The sequence below is a fragment of the Neovison vison genome, chromosome 6 (assembly GCF_020171115.1).
Source record: "Neovison vison isolate M4711 chromosome 6, ASM_NN_V1, whole genome shotgun sequence".
NCBI lineage: Eukaryota > Metazoa > Chordata > Mammalia > Carnivora > Mustelidae > Neogale > Neogale vison.
This window is the reverse complement of record NC_058096.1, coordinates 25,241,453-25,255,286: the sequence shown is the minus strand read 5'-3', so window position 1 is coordinate 25,255,286 and position 13,834 is coordinate 25,241,453. Positions and strand designations below refer to the sequence as shown.

At 33.0% G+C, this 13,834-nt stretch overlaps 1 protein-coding gene across 1 annotated transcript in view; it reads right to left on the bottom strand.

Annotated features, from left to right (window-relative positions):
- Nucleotides 1-13,834, bottom strand: part of TMPRSS15 (transmembrane serine protease 15) — a 119,398-nt gene that overhangs the window by 76,751 nt on the left and 28,813 nt on the right. Inside the window, exons 7-10 of the mRNA XM_044254991.1 lie at nucleotides 12,666-12,774; nucleotides 7,638-7,744; nucleotides 4,814-4,954; nucleotides 3,722-3,871 (exon numbers count right to left, since the gene is read on the bottom strand). Coding sequence (XP_044110926.1) covers nucleotides 3,722-3,871; nucleotides 4,814-4,954; nucleotides 7,638-7,744; nucleotides 12,666-12,774 — 507 coding nt within the window. The remainder of the gene's footprint in view (nucleotides 1-3,721; nucleotides 3,872-4,813; nucleotides 4,955-7,637; nucleotides 7,745-12,665; nucleotides 12,775-13,834) is intronic.

The window sequence follows — 13,834 nt, the reverse complement described above, 5'->3', positions numbered from 1 at the left end:
TAGACGTTTCTGTCATTTAAAGTGAAGGCAAAGAACAAAAAAGCCCTGCATGGATAAGAGGAACAGCGGGAGAGATTTAATTCTTTTCCATTTCAGAGGTAGGATGTTCTGACACATAAAAAAAAAAAGCAGGTTGGAAGAAAAATGCCCCTGGGGGTGTGGGGGTGGAACGTCTGGTAGATTATGAAATCACTGGTATGAGAGTTGGAGAGAACCTATTAAATCCTATCATCCGTTCTCATTACACCACGGCCTCTGGTGGGCTCTGAACTGCTCTGACTTGTCTCATTTTAAATAACTCCAGCTACACGACTTTCTCCTGAGACTCCATTTCCGACCCAACTATTTAAAACCTCCACCTGACATTCAACCTGTTTCACTTTGGTCATTTTCATCCTATTTCTTCAGTTATTTAATATGTTGGCAAGCTGAAGCCATTTTTTCTCCTGTAATGTACTTACATTCTTCAAATATCCGTGGAATTATTTTATCTCTTATTATGATGACATAAAAGTAGAAAAATGATCATTTGAACATCAAAGATTTCAACTACATAAAAAGTATCTGTCATAGTCAATAGATATAAACGCTTTCTGTACTTTCTTCTAACTACTCTTGTCCAACTGTGGCAGAGACTTTTTTTTTTTTTACAGTAAAGACAAAGATGTGGTCAAATTATTTGACTCTTTCAGGCCAGGCTTCTTTATAGAGCTGGGGTGATTATCGCTTTGGAGTTAGTAGTTAGCTGTACAGATTACTAATTTATCCATAGAGATTCAGGCTCTGGAAAGTAATTTGTTCAAAGAAGATTAACTACAAATGATAGTATGCATGTCATCATTTTCAATACTAAACATGTTTGGTCTAATGGGATTGTCCATCTACACAGAACACATTTTTGTTCATAGCTTCACACTGCTAACTAATTTAGCAGAATCCTATTGCCTTTCCTTTCAGATTATTTCCAGAATCTGACCTCTTCTCACTGCATCTGGTCCCACTGATCTGAAAGTCCTATGGCCTCTTCTCTCGGTCGGGTGATAACTCTCTACCGGTCTCGTTGACAACAGCCTTGCTTTTCCATAAACTCTTCTACCAGCCAGCGTGAATCCTATCACTTCTATTCTCAAGAAACTCCAATAGTTCTTCATTTCACTGAGGAAAAAGCCAAAGCTGAAGAAGACCCATTATTACCTGCACTCAACTGACCCTGTTTATTCGAGGTCATCCATGTTGACCTCCTGGCTTTTCTTTAAATAGGTCAAGCACAGTCCTCTTAAAGCCTTTATTCTGCTTGTTCCCTCTGTGTAGAAAAATCTATATGGCTGATTCCTTCAGTTCTGAAAAGTTTTGATTTGAATGTCATCTTTCAATGGGACTTACCTGATCACCCTGTTATAATCTGCAATAGCACCTCAGCATACTTGCCCTCACCACTGCCCTTACAAAGCTCTATATATTTTTCTCAGAACACTGATTCACATTTAGCATACCCACAATTTGTCATACACATTGCTTAGTTTGTAGTTTTAACTCCCCCCCCAAATATGTGTCCCATGATTGCAGAAAATCTGTTTTATTTTTGCTCAAAGATAATATTTTGAGTAACTTCAGTAGAGACTAGGACACAAAAACAAACAAACAAAAAAACAAACACTTCTTGAATAAAGGAATAGAAGAATTAATCAACTGAGGCTTTTGTTGATGACTACAGAAATAGATTAAAAATGGGTCAAAAGTAGTCACTTTTTATTAAGCAATATTTTGATCAAGTTGAAGTAGTATGATGAACCAAACTTTGTTATCCCAGGGAGAGCATTGTCTAAAGGAACAGGATTAGTCAGATACATTTTTGCCTGAAAAAGTGAATTATTTAATGTCCTCTTACCAGATGTTATTCAAAACTGACATTCAATCAGCTACTTTTCAGTTCATAAAAATAAGTGTATTGATCTCTGTGATAGAAATGGCCATTGAAAATAAATTATAATGCACAGGTGCTCAGAGTATTTTTAATCTGAGCAATTTTGTGAAATTACAAAAATTTCACTAAGTCAATAATTCACTCAATCAGAAATTATTTGTTCAGTCAAAATTGCAGATATTCATTTATGTAAATTAAAAAACAATTTTATATGTTTATTAGAGTCAGATAATGAGAATGTACTAGGAATTCAAAGATGAAAAAGACAAGTTTCCTGTTTCTGAAAATAAACAAATAATGAAGAAAATATAATACCACATGGCAGGAGAAATAAAAGAAGTATTTATAATTTTTTAATGGAAAGGAAAATTTCAACTTGGAAGTTCTAGACAGACTTTATGGAAGTGGTGATATGAGATCTGTGTGCTCAATGTCTATAGCCATGTCTGGTTATAAGAAGATTGTAATGCTTTTTTTTTTTTTAATTGAACCATATTTTCACCAGTAACCTATTGACAAGTCATATTGTAGGATGGATTTTGCCTAAGAATATTATCTAAATGCAGAAATTTCTATTCTGTCCTTCTGTAATTTTCCTTATTTTTAAGGTCCATATTACTTCTGTATTTGGAAACTCAAATACAGTTAAGTGATTAATTTGGTATCCTAAGTACATGCTTTGAGGATTTTCATGGGTGGTCTTGCCACTATGACTTCCTTATCTCCTGATAATTCCCTGTGATTTCTGGTCTTTTCCATCAACTATTATTGTTTCCAATGTTATTTTTCTCCCTGAAATATAAATCTAATATTCACACAAAAAGCTATTTACAACTTACAGCCCTTCCCTCAGGACCATGCTTTAGAATCAGCTCATTCATCATCCTTTTGGTATGGACGGATGGCTGTGTCTCCACAATTTATATGTTGAAACTCTAATTCCAGATGATGGTGTTTGGAGGTAAGGCCTTTGGGAGACAATTAGGTCAAGAGTGAAACCCTCGTGATGTGATTAGGGACCTTATGAGAAGATACAGGAGAGAGTGCTCTTTGTCTCTCTCTGACTCTGGCTCTCTGTTCTCCCTCTGTTGTGTGAGAATACAGTGAGAAAGCCTGTGTCCATGAAGCAGAAGAGCTCTCATCAGAACGTGACCATGCTGGCACCTCAACCACAGACATCCCCTCTCCAGAACTATGAGAACTAGATTATTGTTTAGATGAAGCAGGCTGTGGTACCCTGCCACAGCAGCTTAAACAAAGACAGCTCCTCAGAAGAAGTAAATCTATCCCTAGATCTTTATTCCAAGTTAGCATGATCTTGTATATTGAGAATTCTAAGAAAGACTAAGAACTATTCCAGTTAATAAACAAGTTCAGCAAAGTTGTAGGGTGCAAGACCAATATGCCAAAAAAAAAATGTATTTCTCTATAGCAGCAATAAATAATTTGAAAAATGAAATTAAGGCAAAGTAGACCAAAGTTCAGAAAAGCTAATTGCTTCCTCCAAGTACAATTGGCCAATCGTAAGTGGCAAATCTAGGGCGATAATCCATCTTGTCTGTAATCAGCTCCATGTACTTTTTAATGTTTCATGAATATATAGGATAAAAGAATATATTTTTTAAATACTCACTTTTATAGCTTATTTGATTACCATTTTCATTTAAAAGTATTCATTACCCATGATTTTTTTAAAAAGAAAATCTGAAAAAAGCATTTCAAATTTAATACTATTCACATTAAACTACAAATACATGCCACTTTCCTTTTGATTTTTGAATTAAATATGAATTATACCTGATTCATTGCCAAAAGTATGGTCAAAATTTGGTCCAGTAAAAGGAGGAAAGGTGTTTCCCTGAATCCTTTCCCACTCATTATCATCATTTAGATCCTGGACCCAGAAACAAAAGCCATCTTCAAAATTACAGTTAATTTTCTCATAATCTGTGAATTAAAAAAAAAAAAAAACACTTCAAATTTAGTCCACAGTGTAACTAATTTAATCAATTGCACTGAAAATAATCTAGTCTTATACAGTCTTACACACCTATTTTTAAATTAAATTAGATTTAATTTAAATTCAATTAATTAACATATAGTATTATTAGTTTCAGAGGTAGAATTTAGTGATTCATCAGTTTCATATAACACTCAGTGCTCATTGATCAAGTGCCTTCCATAATGCCCATCATCCCATTCTCACACCCTACTCCCTTCCAGCATCCCTGTTTGTTTCCTATGGTTAAGAGTCTCTTACGGTTTTTTTTCCCTCTCCTATTCCATCTTGTTTTATTTTTCCCTCCCTTCCTACATACTTATAATTGTCAGGCACACAATCTTTTTTTTTTTATTCATCATAATTCTGTTTTATTCTATTTAGTTTAAAAAAAAAAAACAGCTTTTCGTTGACAACTATCTTAAATTAATATGCTTCCTATACCCCAGTAGGGCTTTAGCAGAGACAAGCTTCTTGTTCTTACTATTCTTTAAGTTTTACATCTTACCTCTTTTTGGTTTACCCACATAAACTTTGTCTCATATTTTTCTCTCCTCTTTTTACTAAATTTAATACTTGGGTCAAAATCAAGTTGATGTGGAATATTCTCAGAATTAGTTTTATGCATATACATATATACGGAACTTTGTAATTTTTATCAAATTGGTTATCTGATTCTTTTGAAGAACATGAACTATCTTCTAATTTACCAATTTCTCCAACTATCAAGTAGAGACAGGTACATATAAGAGACACTCATTAAAGAACTTGCATAATGAACAAATTATGACCTTGTTCTAAAATTTCAGGTCCTGTCTGCTACTTTTAAAATTCCATTACAATATTGAAGGATCTTAAGATTCAAAGGCTGAAGAATGAACAATACTTACTATTAAGTTCTGTGCTGTTAAATGCGGTGTATGTTGCATTAAATCCAATATAATCATTTTCATCAGATTCTATAAGAAAAGTGGCAGTAACTTGGTTGGAAAAGATCCTAATTGTGCCAGGATTGGTTTCCCAGAGAGAAACTACCAAAATAAATAAAAATAAATAAATAAATAATAAAATAACTATTATATTTATATATCTGTTTATCCATCTAACAATAGATCCATTCTTCTGTCCAACCATTTATCAATTTATTGTTTTATCAATTTATCTATTGAACAACTCTCCAGTTATTCTATTCTGATTTACCTCAATTCCCCTAATTATTTGGAGAAGATCCTCTTGCAATTTATATCATTTTTCTTTATGTAATGATCACCGTCTCTGAAACTTTCTGCCAGTTAGAGAACTTTTACATCACTGTACATAAAAATGACCAAAAATGCCTTTGAACTTGATTGTATTCCCTTACCCCTAATCAAGTACATAATCATTTTATGGTACTGGATACTTAAACTTTTTTAGAATTTCTCTAGATAATCTTGTTTTTTCTAATTTAATTAAAATATCTACATATTTTCAATGTGATAAAATAATAACAGTATTTGAGGTATATATTCTGAATTTGAATTTATTAAAAGTAAACATTTTATGTATCTCTTAAAGGAGCTTGCTAAAATATTTAGAAAAAGATGGGAGTGTGAGTCAAGAATTATACTGGCGTTATTATAAAATAAAATAACTTTAGAGTTAAGGAATGATATTGATCTTCATGTATTACATGCTATAGCACAATGACACATAAATCTGTTATTTTAAATTTAAATCAACAAATACTGAGTTTTTAATATATCAGGTACTGTGCTAGATGCAGAAGGTAAGATGGTATTGCCTTCTTAAAAAAAGTATTATTTTTAACTTTAAAATGTAATTTTAGTAGCCAAATTAATCTCTCATATTTTTTCAAGTGAAAATTATAATATTTAATTTTCAAAACTTTAAAATGGATTTATATTTCAAAAAGACCTTAAAATTTAAACAACTACCTATTTGTTATAACTTAAATACACTTTCATAGATTTTTGTCTATTTGAATATTTAGTTTCTTTTCTGATTTTTTATGATAGTTATTTGTACATTATTCAATCACTATGCCTGGTGATTCTAAGATTTATTCATGAATCACTGATAATCTAAGCACATGAAAATAAGTGAAAATAGCATTTAGGCAAACCATGGTATTCAAGGGGTAAAGGAACATGAGGGAAACTTACACCTATCACTTTTGGGCAGTTAGCCTCTATGAATTTTGTTTTCATCATCTATAGAAGTAAACAAAATTATACTAGCACCTACATAATACGGTTTTGCGAGCATTTATTGAGTTAACTTAAAATGTTTAGAATACTATTTTGCACATTACAAGTCATTAGTGTATGCTAAAACTAATTATTAATATCACATTAGCCCTTGGAGAAATTTATATGACTTGGTTTATTTGTTTATTAATGTAAATACTTATGTTGATTATAATTTTAAGGAACTAGATTTATCAACCACAGAAATAAGCAGATTATCAAATGGCTGGCCCATCTATTTTTGTCAAATGTGACTTATTGGAGTTCATCTGTTTTATGTATATTCACTATTATATTTGTACTAGGGGGTTTTAAAACACAATGAGTAATTGCACTGTGTTTGAAGTTAGAGAGTCTTAAGTCTGATTTCGCCTCCAACACTCACTAGCTCTAGGGACTTGTGGTCATTTAACCCCTTAGGGCCCATTTTCCTCTCCTGTAATGCATACTTCACAGGTTTATTGAAAATATTAAATAAGAATATCCATACATAACACACAGTATGGTGAATGTTACATTAATAGCACCCAATTCAAAGTACATATCATATGTAAATATTTCTCAAACTGATTAATCAAAAACACTTATTAGATAGGATTCACTTTTCATTACCACAAGTACAATTTGAAAGCCAAAATGGTTAAAATAAATGTCGCTATTATATAAACTTGAAAAACAGGTGTCACCTATAACCTCGTATCAGCTCTATACTTGACACTCCCTCTGAAGGGTGAGGAAAACTACTGATTCGCTGGGCTCCATTCTTATATCCTCTTCTTCATCCTTATTTTATTTCCTCTTGGAATTTCACCTCTACTGTTGTTGGCTATCATGAGTAGGTAGGTCCATGCATTTTGAGACCAAACAGAATAAAGGGATATATATTCATTCATTTCCTGCCTTCTTTTCAGCTTCTAAGGGTGTTCACGTACATAATGACAAATGGTTATATAAGAGCAATACCACCTACACCTACCATTTACTGATCTTAAGTCCTGGGCTAGTCATTGTTTTACCCACTTTATTCAAAATAGTACAGCAAAAGACTGAGAAGTAGAGTGCATGTTGAAAATAGGAAGACATTCTGTGAGTTGCAATGCTAGAGAAAATAAGAACAATGATTTTCAGGGTTTGTCTGAATTTTGCTTAATAGGGAGTAACAATTAAAGAAAGCATAGTAACCAAAGACATAATTACATTTCTTTGGAAAATTCCACATGATTTTAAAAACCAAAAGTAGAAGATAATAATGGAAACCATAACCTTTTTATTACTAAGAAGATTGATGACATAGGGCAGGCACTAAATTATTAACTTTTATGAGAATCAGTTTTACTTTTTCTTTCAGTAACTTAAGTTCAAGTCCACATTCAGTTTAAAAATCAAAGAGAAAACACATTCCTTTAAGGAGTTCTTACCACATATTTTCATTTTTAAAATGGGTTATATATTTGTTTTAACTTACCTCTTAAAATCTTGCTTGTGCCCACACCTTCATAAATATTTAATACATCTGTATAATATGTATTAAAATAATCGAAGCTCAGTTTAATGGAGAGTCCTTGATTTACACTAAATTAAAGCAAAAAATAGATTACTACACTCTTAACAGGCCGTTACAACTCTTTATGCATTCTAAATTTGAATGTATTTTCTAGTTGTAATTAAAAAAAGACCTAACATGAGAATGATACTCAATAAATTTTTAAGTATATGATACAGAACTGTTAACTATAAGCACAATGTTGTACAGCAGATCTCTAGAACTTTTTCAACTTACATGACTGAAACACTGTTCCTACTGAACAGTAACTCCCCATTTCACTCTCTCCTTGTCCCTGGAAACCATTCTACTTTCTGTCTCTATGAGTTTGAATACTTTAGATGCTTCATGTAAATGGAATCATGCGATATTTATTCTTCTATGAAAAGTTTATTTCACTTGGCATGATGTCCTCAAATTTCACCCATGTTGTTGCACATGATAGGATTTCCTTCTTTTAATGGCTGAATAATATTCCATTGTATGTATGTACCATATTTTCTGTATCCAGTCATTGAATGGACATTTAGGTTGTTTCCATCTCTTCTCGGTTTTTGTGAATAATGTTGCGATGCAGCTGAGCATGGGAGTGTAAATATCTCTTAGAGATTCTGATTTCAACTGTTGGATAAATATCCAGAAATGAGATTGCTGGATTATGTAGCAGTTCCTTTTAAAAATGTTTGAGGAATCACCATACTGTTTTCCATACCATACATTTTACATTCCATCAGTGGCATACAGGGTTCCATTTTCTCCACATCCTCACCAACATTTATCATTTTCTGTTTTTTTTAATAATAGCCACTGTGATTTTAATTTGCATATCTTTGATGATTGTTGATGCTGAGCAACTTTTCAAATGCCTGTTCACCATCTGTATGTCTTGTTTGGAGAAATACCTATTTGAGATTTTTGACCATTTTTTAATTGAATTATTTGTTCTTTTGCTATGCAGTTGTAAAAGTAACTTATGTATTTTGAATATTAACCCTTTATCAGATATATGGCTTGCAAATATTATATTCCATTTCATAGGTTGCCTTTTCACTCTACTGATTGTTTCCTTTGCTCTATAGAAGGTTTTTTAATGTGATGTAATGCTTGTCTATTTTTGCTTTAGCTGCGTATGCTTTAATGTCATTGAAGAACAGTGTTAGGAAGATTTCTTTCTATTTTTTTTTTTTTTCTGTATGTGTGGTATGATTGTGTGGTGTATGTTTGATGTGGGTATGGTGGATTTTTGGTGTATGTTAATTGTGTATGTGTTGTTATGTGTGGGGTGAACATGGTGCTGTTGCTATGTGAGTGTGTGTGTGTGTGTGTGTATGAGAAGGGACTGTTTCCTTAATTTCTTTTTTTGTGTGTGTTCATTATGTAAGGAAACATAACTGATTTTTTATATGAATTTTGTATTCTTTAACTTTGCTGAATTCTTTTATTAGTGGTATGCTTATTAGTGTGCATTTTGATAATTTTCTACATATAAGATCTTGTCATCTGTGGGCAGACCATGTATAAAAATTCTGCCTTCGTTAGGACTATTCAGGAATGGGCACTTGAGTGAACTTTCTGGTGAGACTCAAGGGACTCCAGCATCAAAGCTTATGAAGACAGAGGAAGAAACAAAGCAGACTTCAGGGGTGATTTCTGTTTTTTAATTGAAGTTTTGGTGTCGTTAAGCAGGAATATAGTGAGTTTTTCTTCATGTGATATTTTTAAGCTAAGAAACCAAAGGATACAAGATAATCTCCTTCAAAACTTTTGTTTTCAGTATTCTTTTACTTTTTAAAAATATAACACCAAAGACAGAAGAGAGAAACTGGTGCATATTGTTTTCTATTTCTTTCTTCTGATTCAGAAAAGCTAGCTGAACTGCAATAAAAATGTGGTCATTTATAAATATAAGACTAATTAGAAATACAATATATGTTTTTAATAATATTAGACATGGTATTCTTACAATTTTTTGAAGGGAATGGATTTTTTCTAAATATAATTTATGCATTTTGCATTTTTGTATCAATAGTTAATCTCTTTAGAGCCTACTTTTTTGATATATCGATATGGGGCTAAGCCCTTTACATTTAGTACTACATTTAATAGTGACTTTGGCCTCTGAATTTAGAGATTGTGAACTCTATGAATGCAGAAATTTTGGGTCAGAGAGATTTTATGATTTGCCTGAGATCACACATTTTGAATCTGTAGGGCAGATTTGAACTCACAAAGACTGTCTGCAGTGCTCACATTCTTAATATCTGACACTCTGCTAAATGTAATTTTAATATAATTCTAAGGATGGGATAGCCCCAAATATAGTTTAATTGCATTTTAGGCATTTCTCCACTCTTTAAACGGTCTTCAAATCCTATAGGAAACATCATTGTCTTTAACCCCACTTTGATTACCATTAGGAGAAACAAACTATCAAGGACAATGCATCACTATTGCAGTAATCAGGTTGAGAAGAAAACATATTTAGGTTGTTTATATGATTAATTAAATCATAATTTCATCTTGAAGTACAGTGTTTAGGGTAATATTTGGATTCCTTGGGTTTACAAAATCATTGCTTCACTAATGGTGGATTTCTTTCTTTTTTCTTTCTTCCTTTTTTTTTTTTTAAGATTTTATTTATTTGAGAGAGAGTGTGTGCATGAGAGAGCATGGGTAAGGGTGGAGTCAGAGGGAAAGGGAAAAGAAGACTCTCAGTTGAGCAGGAAGCCCAGTGGGGCTCAATGCCAGGGATCATGACATAAGCCTAAAGTAGCCACTTAACCAACTGAGCCACCCAGGTGCCCCTAATGGTGGATTTCTTTTTCTTTTCTTTTCTTTTTTTCTTTTTTTTATTATGTTAGGTTGGTCACTATACAGTACATGATTGTTTTTGATGTAATGTTCCATGACTCATTGTTTGTATATAACACCCAGTGCTCCATGCAATATGTGCCCTCTTTAATACCCATCACTGGGCTAACCAACTCCCACCCTTCTCACCTCTCAAACTAATGATGGATTTCTTAAAAATTGTTTTAAAAATTAAGTAACCGAGAAGAAAGAAAAAAGAATCAAACCATACAAATCCTTAATTAACATAGTGTGATTATTAAATAAATGGTATATTATTATGGCAAAAGTTCTGCTTATAAACTTTCATATAAATTTGACTGAGCTTTATTAAACAGTGGATTTAACAATTAAATTATTTTTATTTGGTTTAATAAAATTCCAAAGATTGCATGAAGAAGTAATTAAGGATTTATGTTCTTTCCATTTTCAAAGGAAGTAACTTAAGATTTTTCTATAGCTTTCTGTTGACATTTTAAATAAAGAATAGAATATTTTTCATTTTACTTATGAACATTGTTAATAGGCATATAAATGTTTCTTTTAAAATTTGATGGGATTATATTGGAAACACTATCTTCCAAATTCATTATTTCTTCACTTGACAAGTGAGCTACCATTTTTAACACAAAATCTTGTATTTGGCACACAAGTAACCTGTTATCTGGAGCATGAAAACATAACGTACATGTGGTTGAGCTCCAAAATAGAAATTATTTAAAGAGAATAGGATGTTCTTCTTTCTCTGAATAATGCCAAGTAAATGTGTTTAGGACACTCTTCCCTTCATATGCATCTCGTGTCTGGGATATATCTACACAAGTAAACAATACTGTGCATCTTTATGGGGCCATTTCTATGATTTGGTTGGAAAGAATTTGTTTGGTACTAAATTGTAAACTTTCATCAGCTATTATGTTTTCTAGTGAGTCATCTGGTTTTTCTAGTGAGTCATCACAATGATTAAAACTATTAAACAGTAGGGATATGAACCATGAAAGACTGTGGACTCTGAGAAACAAACTGAGGGTTTTGGAGGGGAGTGGGTTGGGGACTGGGTGAACCTGGTGGTGGGTATTAAGGAGGGCACGTATTGCATGGAGCACTGGGTGTGATGCATAAACAATGAATCTTGGAACACTGAAAAAATAAAGTTAAAAAAAAAAAAACTATTATACAGTAGGTTGGATTGGGAAACCATAATCCCATCCAACTGTTAAGAGAGATGAACTAACAGAATGAATGTCATTTATCAAAGTATATCCCATAGAACAATTATTCTGCATGCTCTGTGGAGGAAAATGATTAGTGGCTTAAGATTATTTTTTTTCTTTTTTTGAGATATTTACTGCTTGTTAACTTATTTGAAACTGTGAGAAGTCCTGGACTTAAAAAAAAAAGTTGTAATGAGTTTATTCAGTGTTACTTTTATTTATTTGGGTACAAATTATTTTCCTTTGGAATATTGGGAAAGAAAATCAGATACTAGTCCTGTGTGAAAAATGCTTAGATAAATATTGAGGTGGATCAGCCTTCAGCCTGATTATTTGGATCATCACAATGATTGAATTAGTGGGTTGAAGTGTCTTGGAGGGCAAATACATAGTCACTGATCCCAGTGTTTTTCAAGATCTAACGAACAGGATGTGTATAGAAGGTGTCTCCAGCTCTTAATCTGCCATGACTAACTCACATCATAGGAGATTTTCCAACACATGCTGGCATAATGAGAAAGGAACTCTTCAGAGGCCAGGATGCATGTGATGGGAAATATTATGTATTACAATATACAGGTATACATGTGTGCTCTTTGCCTTGGCAGTCCTTGATCTGTGCCAATCATGGGGGAGGGGAACTTACTGCAGAGTCCTGTGATGGCCCTATTTATTAGACAGTATGATCCATCCATAGCACAGAACACCTTTTTGAAGGTGAAGAATGAGTGAGAAACTACTTGGACAAGCTATCAGTTGGGAAGACTTTGCTTCATAGCTAGTGAAAATGTTTGTTCAAAAATAAATAGACTACTGAAGGTGGTAGGACCTACTGTATCAGAGAAAGACTTAATGGCTTAACAGGGAATAGAAGATGATCTATTACCGTATAATCCACCGGCAAACAACAGTCGATTTAGAAGGCTTCGGGTAATGAGCAGCCTGGAAGGCCCCAGAAGATCCAGTCAACAAAAACCTTCCATCACAAGCTGTGGCTGTGGAAACAAGTGGGAATTTGTGTCAGACAAAAAATAGTCCTGGAAAGTTTTCTCATATGAAATGGGATTCAAATCATCTAGTGAACACCTCCTAGAACATCAATGACTGAAATCTCTATGAGGCTATTTTACAAAACTGAAATGATCAAGTGGGAGTAGATGAAGTCTCATGTTTAAAATCTATTGTCCATTTTCAAATACGTGTATATAACTCACCATAGATTCTTTTAAAAAAGTATTCTATTTCTAAATACTCATACTTAAGCTTCATTTTCAGTACTTCTTTTTTTCATATTTTAAGGAAATAAATATATTTAAATTATAAACTTCTAATTTAGACAAATAGCTACTAACTGTTTTGGTCTTATTTTCCCTATTAAATTGGACTAGGGTGAACTTCAAGTATGTGCATTACATACTGTGTTCTCCTGAAAATGATCAGAATATGGCCAGGCAAATGAGATGTATGCTTCTGGTGGCCTGTGGTGAACTCTATCCATCCACTCTATTCCACCTTCTTTTAAACCTCTTGCTTCTTTTGTATGAATTCGCTAGCTCCGTATTTTCACATATTCCTGAATATGTCTCTTTGCTTTTTATGATTCCTCATTTTCCTCTTTTATTTTTTATTTTTTTAAAGACTTTATTTATTTATTTGACAGACAGAAATCATAGTAGGCAGAGGGGCAGGCAGAGAGAGAGAGGGAAGCAGGCTCCCCGCTGAACAGAGAGCCCAATGTGGGGCTCGATTTCAGGACCCTGAGCCAAAGGCAGAGGATTAACCCACTGAGCCACCCAAGCGACCCCCCTCATTTTCCTCTTTTAATTCTTATAGCAAATTTACTTCATATATGATGTCATGTATTATCAGTTGTCTTTAACTTATATCTGAGTCATTTCCAACTAGTTTAGAATCGTACTGAGGGCATGAACCAGGAGCCATGCCTCACTATGTTTTGTGTCCCCTTTACAGTTATTATGTATACTATGTGTTTAAAAAAGTAATAAAACACATTTTATTTTCACAAACGTTAATTTTTCTTAGATCATTTTCTAT